At 39.0% G+C, this 10437-nt stretch overlaps 2 protein-coding genes across 3 annotated transcripts in view; one reads left to right on the top strand and one right to left on the bottom strand.

The window, feature by feature from the left end:
• The first annotated feature begins 50 nt into the window (after positions 1-50).
• Positions 51-6449, top strand: LOC110836676 (uncharacterized). 2 transcript variants are annotated; one of them, XM_087360166.1, is made up of 3 exons: positions 51-115; positions 266-1757; positions 3152-6449. In XM_087360166.1, the coding sequence occupies exons 2-3, from the start codon at positions 1741-1743 to the stop codon at positions 5895-5897; spliced, it is 2763 nt and encodes a 920-aa protein (XP_087216292.1). In that variant the 5' UTR covers positions 51-115; positions 266-1740; the 3' UTR covers positions 5898-6449. The 2 variants fall into 2 exon arrangements, with proteins under 2 accessions (XP_087216292.1, XP_087216286.1); XM_087360160.1 differs by having other exon boundaries at positions 73-1757.
• Positions 6450-7761: 1312 nt separating this feature from the next.
• Madm (MLF1-adaptor molecule) overlaps positions 7762-10437 on the bottom strand; it is a 114522-nt gene continuing 111846 nt past the window's right edge. Inside the window, exon 10 of the mRNA XM_087360176.1 lies at positions 7762-10041. Coding sequence (XP_087216302.1) covers positions 9856-10041 — 186 coding nt within the window. The 3' untranslated portion in view covers positions 7762-9855. The remainder of the gene's footprint in view (positions 10042-10437) is intronic.

Here is a 10437-nt window from a genome sequence, read left to right as displayed (position 1 = left end):
TGAAAAACAACTTCTTTCCTCAAACAACTAGCGCTTTTGTGTGAAAAGTTGGAAATGATAGATACTGCATTGCAGCTGGTTTCCAAGGTCGAACTTCCTCGAGAACATTGTGGAGGTTTGCAATATAGTCACTGTGGTTGATGGGATTTGTTGCGAATATTCATTTAACGTTCATTGTGCTGGCTGCGTTACGAGTTTTGAAACATTGATTTGTGAGGGCTGTTCAGCAACAGAAACAAATGTGTGATGTCTCTATTACTTTCAGTTTGTCAGCTAGGTAACTCAGGTCGGCTGCGGCAACATTGGATCGAGTAAATCTGTGGGAGTCTAGTGAGATGAAGGGCTGGAGTCAATTCAATGGATAGCAAACGAGATGATAATAGATTTTTATTGAATAAAAACAACCGTTCACTAACTTTATTCTACTCCTTTTTTTCATAATGGACCTAATTTCTATGTGTTATTATTGTTTCCAGATACATTTTGAAACAAGACGAATCAAACGAAAGATAAAATTGGGTTTTAAATATGGCATTAAAGAACATCATTTGTAATAATGAAATCTGTTCAGTGAGAAAATCTGCTTTTATAAATTCTGCCCAGAATTAATTGTCATTATTATTGTTACAACTTTTAACAATTATAAACTTTCATAGAAATTTATGATATAATGTTCATGTAAAATTAAGAATACAAAAAAATATCCACATTTTAACGTCTGGATTTTTGGTAAAAGGTGTTTTTCGATTTGGTGAGTGCTCAAAGTGTCAATCGAAAGTTTATCTATTACCAACCATATCATAAGAAAATTGAAAACAAATTCAGCGGAGTCTAAAATCATATTAATACACTAACCATGAATAAATCCTTGATCTAAAAATTATCTGGCATGTTAATATCTGAATAATGCTGTGCAAATTACAATAGTATTTATTTTTAAATAATAATATCACTTCAATATAAAAATATGAAACAGGTTTGGGTTTTTCTCGACGTCGCTAAGAAGTCGTACACATTCCGATGAAACGACAAGATGTACAAATCAAATGCATGAGCTAAATTTTATATTATGAAGCTACGTAATTAATGGTTTGAGGTCGCAAATTGGTAGGTTAAGGAACTTAATTAATAGTTTGTTATTAGTGTTATAAATGCCATAAAAAATTTACGATGATTATGAATTATTACTTGCAAAGTCAGGGGAATACTACTAAACAAATGAAATCTTGTAACAGATAAAGATTCGAATCGTGTGCCTTATAAAATGAGGACAAGCCAGACCTGCTCGCTCATATTAATCCTATGAAGTGAATGAGATTATCTAACGTCGGGTGATACAATAATTCAGTGAATAATTAATTTAAAAATACATAAAATTTAAGGCACAATCAGTATTTGCCTGAACTGAAGACAGCCACAGATAACCTCGGGACAGCCAGCCACCTACGATTTGTATAGGATGCGTGGAACATGGGAGATAATTCTGATTTTTAGGTTAAGAGGATGAAACAGAGTCTCGCTTTGTAACAGTAACGAACATTTCAATTAGAAAGTGACACTGTTTTCCTGTTATATCCGGTGTTTCTCCTCTCAGTCCGAGTTCACTATAATTAGACTAAACTGTAATATTTATTGACGTCAATAACCTAACAGTAAATGGTGAATTTGGTACGAACGCAGAGCCTGGTGTTGGCATAGTACATTCGTGATTGCAGTGGACTGAAAGTATAGGATGCAGCCATGAAACCAATACACAGGTAGCCATCTTATAGATGCTCAATTGTTTAGTGTTGGGCGTATTAATATTACAGTAGAACTTCACGCAATGGATTTTTAAACAAAGTGTTGTCTGGGCCCTAACGATTAACGGATTTGCAGAAAGAAACTTTCGTATAAATGGAAGCATAATTTTTTAAGAAAATATTTCAGCCGATCAAGCTGTCACAATGTTTTAAAGTCTAAATTCGGAAAAGTCAATGTGTGTGTACATAATCACCAAACGCGTTATAAGAATAACATGTACATTATCATGAGATGCACATCAATTATGTTCTATGAAACATACGTATTACTCTGGCATCAAAGTGTTTAACATAGTATGTGAGTTTAAAGACGACTGTCTTCTGGGCTATAACGCCGTGTAGCCTGGTAGAAGTTTACAAAATGTTTCAGAGGTCCTTGAGTCCTCGCCCTGATGACAGAGACAGGAAAAACCTCTGAAACGTTTGTAAACTTCTACCAGACTACACGGCGTTATAGCCCAGACAACCATCTTTAAATTAATTATAAAATTACGATGCGAAGTATGAAGATTTGTGAGCTTAATTAACTTAAGACCCAAATTGTTTAAAACAAAATATAAAATGAGGTAGTGTTTTTTCAAGTACGTCCTTTCAGATTTTTTAAACAACATATGCACCCGTGTTATTCCAGATACGTGTGTATTTTTATATGGTCAGATTAGGTTATGCGGTTTATAAATCTCTCGCCTTCGTGAAATCAGTTTATCTTAACTGGTGTCTGTTATATTACATCGCATTTTGCGTTACATGAAATATTACGTTGTCTTCATTGTTTCCTCAAAGGGATTTTGAGGTTAACTGTAGACAACGAAACCATCGTCACAAAACTAATCACAGTGTAAAATGGCACATTACATAGAATCATAATTTATTTAAACATTCACAACATCGAAAAGTAATGTAATTGAGTTCCAAGTTTCGTTCCATGTACTACTGTTATTATATTTTACTTACAATGAGCCGTCTTAGCCCACACTTCGATCTGAACTTCACGTAAAACGTAGGAATCGTCGATAGATCGATATAAATAAAAACTCGTTTGCAGACTGACATTTAGTATCGACCGCACAATAAGAATCATAATCAGAGGCATCCTGCTATGTGGTGACTTAACCAACACAAAATCCGTCCACACAGTTAACCTTATTTCCAAATTTATGCGTTAATTTCGTCCTCTACGTGTTTCGGTCCACTATGTGCCATCTTCAGGTAGTATCATCTTATATTATTTCTCGGAAGTAAAACGACCAGACCGTTCACCTCGAACAAGTGCCCAGGTTAAGACTGCACCACGGTTTGGTGTTTGACACCAGGACTTAATCGATCTTATTAAAATGCTGATTTTGCAGGTTGTGGTGTCTGTTGCTAATGGTCGCAGTTTCGTCGTCGGCGGAGGAGGACTGGATGCTTCACACTCCAGGCGGAGGGCCCCTGGAATCACGCTGTCCTTGCATGTCACCCGAACTCTGCCCTAGAATGTTTGGAGATTCCGAATATGATGTCAGACACTTCGGTCAGATCCCGATCTGCATGGACAGCCGGCAGATTAGATGCTGTGGTGCATCGTTCAGAGTAGAATTGTCGGGAGTTTCTGGTCATGTGGCACGATCCGGGCAGGAATACGACGTAGACGAGAGATCCAAGGGAAACAACAATCAGGCAGTTGAACAAACAATAACAGCACAACAGATGGTACCACAGCAACATGCAGACAGTTCGCAAACAGCCTTGAGTTTTCTTCCTCAACATCAACCAAAAGGCACCGTTGATTCTGAAGATTACATTGATAGCTTCAACAGAAGTGGAGAAATGAGTGACGATTCCATTATTTCACTACATCATCCCAGATTACAGCAGCCAGAACATATTAGAAACACCGAACACCTACAAAAAGAGCCAGAGACAGATAGTTCAGGTTCATCAATTGTCTACCCACGGCGTACGGAAGGGAATTTTGACTCGACAGAACCGGAGGATGTATTTCTGGTATATCCTTCAAACAGTAGCGAAAATAATACAAAAGCACGGAACACGAATATGACGGACGCTGCTTCGTTGTCGAGCAACATGGCTGAATCACAATTATTCGAGTCGGAAGACGATAATCGTGAGTATCTGATAGAAATTCCTATTTCCTCTGACACAGAACAAGCGTTCGCTGAGGCTGTTGGTATGCCTGAGAAGGAATATCTCGTCGCTTCCGGTAGCGAGTACAATGGGGTTCGAACACACAACAAAATGCAAGAAGATACTGAAGATGACGATGGTGATGATGATGATAATGAAGACGAAGTTAATGGTGACAAAATCGAGTCTCCTGTCCACGGACTGCATACACGGACGGAAATTATTCAAACCAAGCGACCAAATATTCCTAAAAGATCTTTCGTATCACAGAATCTCAAGATGAGAATATCCCAGTTAGCTACAGGAAGACGTAACCCAGCATCTGACGAAGTGCGAAGCGAGGATACTCGACATCTAACGGGCCCAAAATCCGGTCAGAAACAGCCAGAAGTAGTTGCGAAGAGGCAGCGTGGATCCGCTCCGCTACTTTCAAAGACAATAACTCCGAATCGGTATACCCGTCCTGAAGCCAATAAAATCTTGCTTGATATATCAGTGGACAGAAAGGCTGTGAGATCACGACCTTTGGAACGATTACAATCAAACGCGAAGCCTTCGATGACAGCTGCTCAGGACATCACAATCGCATCCCATGCTTCAAAATCCCAAAATACCTCTTCTCGTCATTTGAGCATAAATTACACTCATGGAATCACATCAGACATTGCAGACTTTCAAGTTCAAGATGGTCGCCTAAGAGAGGGGGTTGTTGATTACCAAGTGCACGAGATGGCATTTCCGAGACACAGGCAAATGCACTTGAAGAGAAATTCTGATTCTGTGCCAGAAAACACTGATTTGTTTACAGCGGGAGGTACTTCCACAATGGAGAACACTGTAATCCAACCTCCTAAAAGTAATCAGAATGAAATAGATGAGCACAGAAAACGTCCTGTAGTCAGAAGAAAGACTTCGGAAACAGCGCACAGAACTTTCGGGGCGAGGACAAAAACAAGGAACAGGCTATCTTCCTTCCAAAGGAGACCCACACAAGCAAATACAGAATCTAGTGCACCAAAATTTTCACATAATCAACAAACCGGCCATGATGTAACTGAACATCATCTGTCAGAATCAGAAGCAGCAGGAATGGACACAAGAGGTTCTCTGATTGGAGAAATCCCCATGGAAGGTCTCATAAACGTTGTAGGGCCAATACCTAAGGGATTCACTGATCCTGCGACTATGCAACATCTCGACAGTCCCAATTACATGAGTCCATTGTTTCACTTACCACACCCTACACAGCCAGAACCATTTCGAAATCAAATTCAGAATTCCATGATGCCCTTGGTCTCCGTAGCAGTCAAACCTTCTACTAGTGATACTCTACCGTCTTCCGGAGTAACTAGTTTTAAGGAAGACGTAAATCCGTTTCGTCGGCCATACACACAGGCATTTCAACAGCATTATACGTTCAGGCACAGTGAAAATCTCCCACCACAAAAATACATACAAACCATAATAGCAACATCAAATTTGCCAAACGAAGAAAATGTTAGCAAACACGAATGGCAGTTACATGAACAGAAGAAGCTTGTATCTGACCGATTCAATATCATCCCTTCTCTGGCCCAATCATCTCTGACCGCAGCGACATCCAGTCTTCCATCTATGCGAAATCTTCCGGAGTTTACTGAACCACACCCGTTTCATTTTCCACCGCCGAATTATCTCCAGAGAGCCACACTGCCTCACACCTCAATTGCCGTACAACACTCTTCTCCTGGTGATAAAACAGTCCTCTTACCACAAACATCACCATTTCAAAAGTTTCTGAGTTATACTGAACAGCAGCTAAAGCAGCCAGGACACCAGAACGAAAACATGGCATCTCTGAGTACACGTGTGCCCCAACCATCTACAGAGAAACAATCCATGCCTTCGCTGGATGCCACACTTCACGCTGCCCAGTCTGAGTACACAACAAAACTTATGGAGTACTTCCAGCAGCTACAGCACGAGTGAGTGGTATTCCCTCTCAGGAATGTCAGCTTTAGTCGTGGCACGTAAATGTATTTAGTTTAACTTTACTTTACGTACAGTGTTCTCTGAGAAAAATCGCTGTTCTGGACAGTATTTTTCCATGGAAGTTAAGTATCCCCTCCATCCAAGAAAACTTGACAGTAATCATTCTCAGGTATATTACTTCATGTCTTAATTCTATATTATTCTTAGCTGAGTTGTTTTACACATGGGAAACTTGATGGGGGTGTTTGTGATGTCTGAATTCATCGTCCAGTGCACATAATGTTTCATATTTTGTTCATTTTAATATTCTGAGTCCATCACTTTGCAGTGTTTGATGTTACAGTAAATAAACAGGTCCTTTTCAGAATATGCTGTGCAGAAGGCAAAGTGTGAACATGTACAGAAATATTAAACAATGTTAATGCAAACTGTATTTTATAAAGTAAAAAGATTATCTTCCCATAACAGTTTGAAGGGCATTCATAACCTATTTGTTAATTATTTGCAATGTAGTTAGTTGAATTACGCTAAATAAAATAAATGAACGAACATGCTAGTTTTAATATTAAAGGGTAATTATAAAGAGGGTTCTATATTATGAAGCCACGGCAGAATTCAGATTTCTGTCACCTGGTTATATATTTCAGGTGTTTTTATTATGAGATCCTGCTTGGTAAGATCATTCACGGTCATAGTACAAGAATCAGTTTGGTGCCCACCCCATCTAAAGTCATTCACTCATTCAAGAAGCTTTTGAGTCAGCCCCCTCCCACAAGGCACATTGCATTTTGTGTCTTGCAAAAAAAATTTGTTAGGTGACCCATTTTCAAGTAGTCTGTTGACAAAGTTTGATTTGACCTTCAACATACATTTCTCTTCAAACCTCTGTACCTTTGCTAAGTTGCCCCCCCTCTCAAAACAACCCATTAACCCAACCAGTTAACTGATCTTTTCCAAAGTTCAAAAATCTGGCAAAACAGCAGACTTCAACGTATGTTCTCAATGCTTTGATGTATAAATACAGGCATACCTCGCTGTATTGCGCTTAGCAGATAGTTTTTTTTTCCAAATCGAAGGTGTGGCAACCCTGCGTCGAGCAAGTCTATCGGCGCCATTTTCCCAACATCACGTGTTCACTTCGTGTCTCTGCGTCACATTTCGGTAATTCTCGCGTTGTTTTTAGACTTAATAGACTACAGTATAGCGTAAACATAACTTTTATATGCACTGGGAAACCAAAAAATTCGTGATTCGCTTTATTGCCGTGGTCTGGAACCAAACTGCAATATCTCCGAGATATGCATGTACACAGAATTTTCCTCTATTCTTCAAAGACCATGAAAAAATTTGAAACATTTTAGGTTAGTGCTTTAGATATTCAAGAGGTTATGTTGGCTTTAATTAACAAAGTGAAGGTGACAAATCATGAGGTGGGTGTACTTCCAACATGCTGCACACGCAACTGGTTAATTGTGATTGGTCAGATGGGCCCCTATCACAATTTTTTGGCATAATTTCATCACAAAATACCACCTGCTAATTCTACCCTCCTATCTTCAGACATGTCTTTTTTTCCCACTACATACATTTACTTTATTTTGCAGTGCTAATCATAAATATATGATTTTTTTAATCCAAAAATAAGGGCCTGTGTTACATCAGTAAATATAGTGCACAACATAAAAAAAATTGTGAAAAGAAATTACCCCCAAAATTCTACCTACTTACAGTGTCTGCAAATATATATTTATAGTACTGCGCACACTAACTCGACAGGTGGCAGAAGGAAAGGATCGGGAATGATTCCGAGGATCCTGAAATAAAAAAAACATTGGGAAGAGTAAAGAATAAGCCACAACACTTGTTGGCCACATTTAGGATTGTTTAATGAATTAGAATGGCTGAATGCTCATCATAATAACACAATTTGAAAATGGCCATTGACATAATTTCAAAAGGGATTGCATGAACCTTACACAATACAAGCAATGATCACAACAAATTATTAACACATTTTCTGCTGACCTCGACCCCCTGATACGCATATTTTCTTGAGCTCATGTGAAGATGATGTCCTTTAATTATACTCACCCACCATCACACGATTGTATTGTCATGTGCCTAAGAAAAGATGCACTCCTATGGTTTACTGGATCTTGCTTGAAAATACATTCACCATCATTTAGATGCTTTCACATAAAAGAGATTTGCAAAGTTTCATCAGTCAAAGACAGTCTTAATGCCGCTCAATATGAGCCATCAAAGCAGTGGTTTTCTTTCAATTTCCATTAGACTAGGGAAGAACAATACACTGTAATTTCCTTTTTTTTTTTAATCAGCGACACAAGTGCAAAGGTTTATTTCCAAAGCTTTAAATCAATACGTGACATGGCGGATGAACACTACAAACATGGTACCCCATTTCCAAAAAATAAAAAACTACACAGACTATTACATCGTAAATTACAGAAACACTGCGCTGGAATTTGAGCAAAAAACATTTTCAAGCTCTGGGGGAGGAAAAAATATAGACAGGCTACATTTGCACTTTTAGTCTACCATTTTATTTCTTCAACCCACCAGTTATTCATCATATGCCCCTCAATCTAGAAAGCGCCCATTCACGACATATCCGGCACGTTACGAGCACTGACCGTGCACACATTCTCTTCCTTCCACCCCTTGCAGCAAATACTATAATTATAATAATTATTGAGTTGGCCCCTTGCCTCTTAATTATGCAAATTTTCCTCATAAACATCCATATATTTCTTGTTTCACCTTATCAGTCTCTAGAGGCAAATACATCAATTTAAAAAATAACAAAATAGTATTTGCATTATATACACAGATATCTATCATTCTAATTGAGTATTGTATTGTTTACAAAAATGAAGCCGATATGCAGTACACAATGCAGCAGTTAACAGAAATCTACAAGCAAGAGTTGTTGGGACAAGACACTGCATGTGTTGCAATATCAAATTCTGACTGCATTTCAGGTCTCGTAACAAATTTAGAAACTAATGTATCACAGGACACAGGAGATTTAAAACAGCTCCATACAATTCATACATTCTGCACTGGAAAATTTGAGTGTAATTATAAACAAACAGATGATACCGAAACAAAGAACATGACATATCCCATGGAAAACTAACTATTTAAACCCTAAGAAAAAATGCAATTTTCCAAATTTTATTTTCGCTGTAAAGAAACGTCGGTTACACGTGGCCCAAGAATATCGAAGCAGCGTCTGAATATATACCACACAATATGTATCTGTATGTCTGGTCAGAGTTGGGAAGTACACGCGGAATAATTCGCCACGGCTCGGATAAAATATCTTCTGCGGGTCACGTACTTGCTCCAGAGCTGCTGTTGGCTAGCAAGAAAATAAATCAGCTCCAGATCTGACACAAAAATGCTTAAATACAGCACCGGTGTCGGCAGCTACGGCTATAATTCGGCGGATGCCGTCTGCTCAAAACTAGTTGCGACGACAGTGACAGCGATGTGGAAAATGGCAGTAAAAGAAAAAACTGTCCTAAAAATGAAGCTAAACCTGCAGCGATATGCATTCAATTTGCAACGTATGGGAGCAAGAGAAATCTTCTGGTATGACTAGCTTTCTGCACCAAGCTGACTTAAAAATATATACTTATACATGAAAAATTGAAGGGACAAGGAATTACAGAGAAAGGTAGTAATTAAATTGTTACTGGGTTCCGGACTTACTGAATGCACACTCCTTACACCTGTTGCCGGCTATTCTCAAGCGCAATGTCGCACTTCTTCCGCTTGTCACTAGACGTCAGTCTAGTTCTGGTGCTGTACCCAGTCACTTATCAGCCCACCGGCAAGCCAACTGGTTATAATATTGCTAGAGTGGACTGCACGAGAGCTCCACCCACACTTCGCCCATTCAGCTAGCCGACTGGCTGTGAAGCCGCTATTAACTCCCCGAGTGTACCGTCACTTGATTGCTGGGTGCTGAAGACAAAAGCATCGGTGGTTGCGGAGGAAACAGAGTGGCAGTACCGAGGAGTTGAGAGGTGCCGCTTCTCGGACTTAGGAGTTGATTACTGAAACAGCTGTGCAGCGTGTCTTCGATAAGAGTGGCGATCTTCTCTTTATCAGCCTGCAACATATTTTAACCATAATATTTTTATACTTATAATTATACTTGCTGATGATGTTTCTTATCCTTACGCAATTTATGTGGGAGTCAGCTATACCTTACACCCTTTCAAAAATTAAAAATTAAAAATAAATTGCTAATTTCAGAGCAGACAAGACGGAAAGGCACGTATAGAAAACAGCAGAATGAAATCAGGACCGTCGGGTTTTTGGACCTCGTCCACTGTCTGATGTTATACGATACACAACAGTGTGTGTCATAGAATATCAGAAGATGGACAAGGTACGAAAACCCTCCCCCGAAAATCCAGATTGTATTGCACCATCATAAAAAGCCCTTCAGAATTTATTAGAATGGAAGCCTACAATTCGGTTACTGAATACCGTTCTGCACTCA

The sequence above is a fragment of the Zootermopsis nevadensis genome, unplaced genomic scaffold, assembly GCF_977971745.1.
Source record: "Zootermopsis nevadensis isolate Lab colony 2312 unplaced genomic scaffold, Znev_1.0 Znev_ptg000003l, whole genome shotgun sequence".
NCBI classification, from domain to species: domain Eukaryota; kingdom Metazoa; phylum Arthropoda; class Insecta; order Blattodea; family Termopsidae; genus Zootermopsis; species Zootermopsis nevadensis.
The sequence above is the reverse complement of the archived record's forward strand: the minus strand, read 5'-3'. Positions and strand labels throughout refer to the sequence as shown.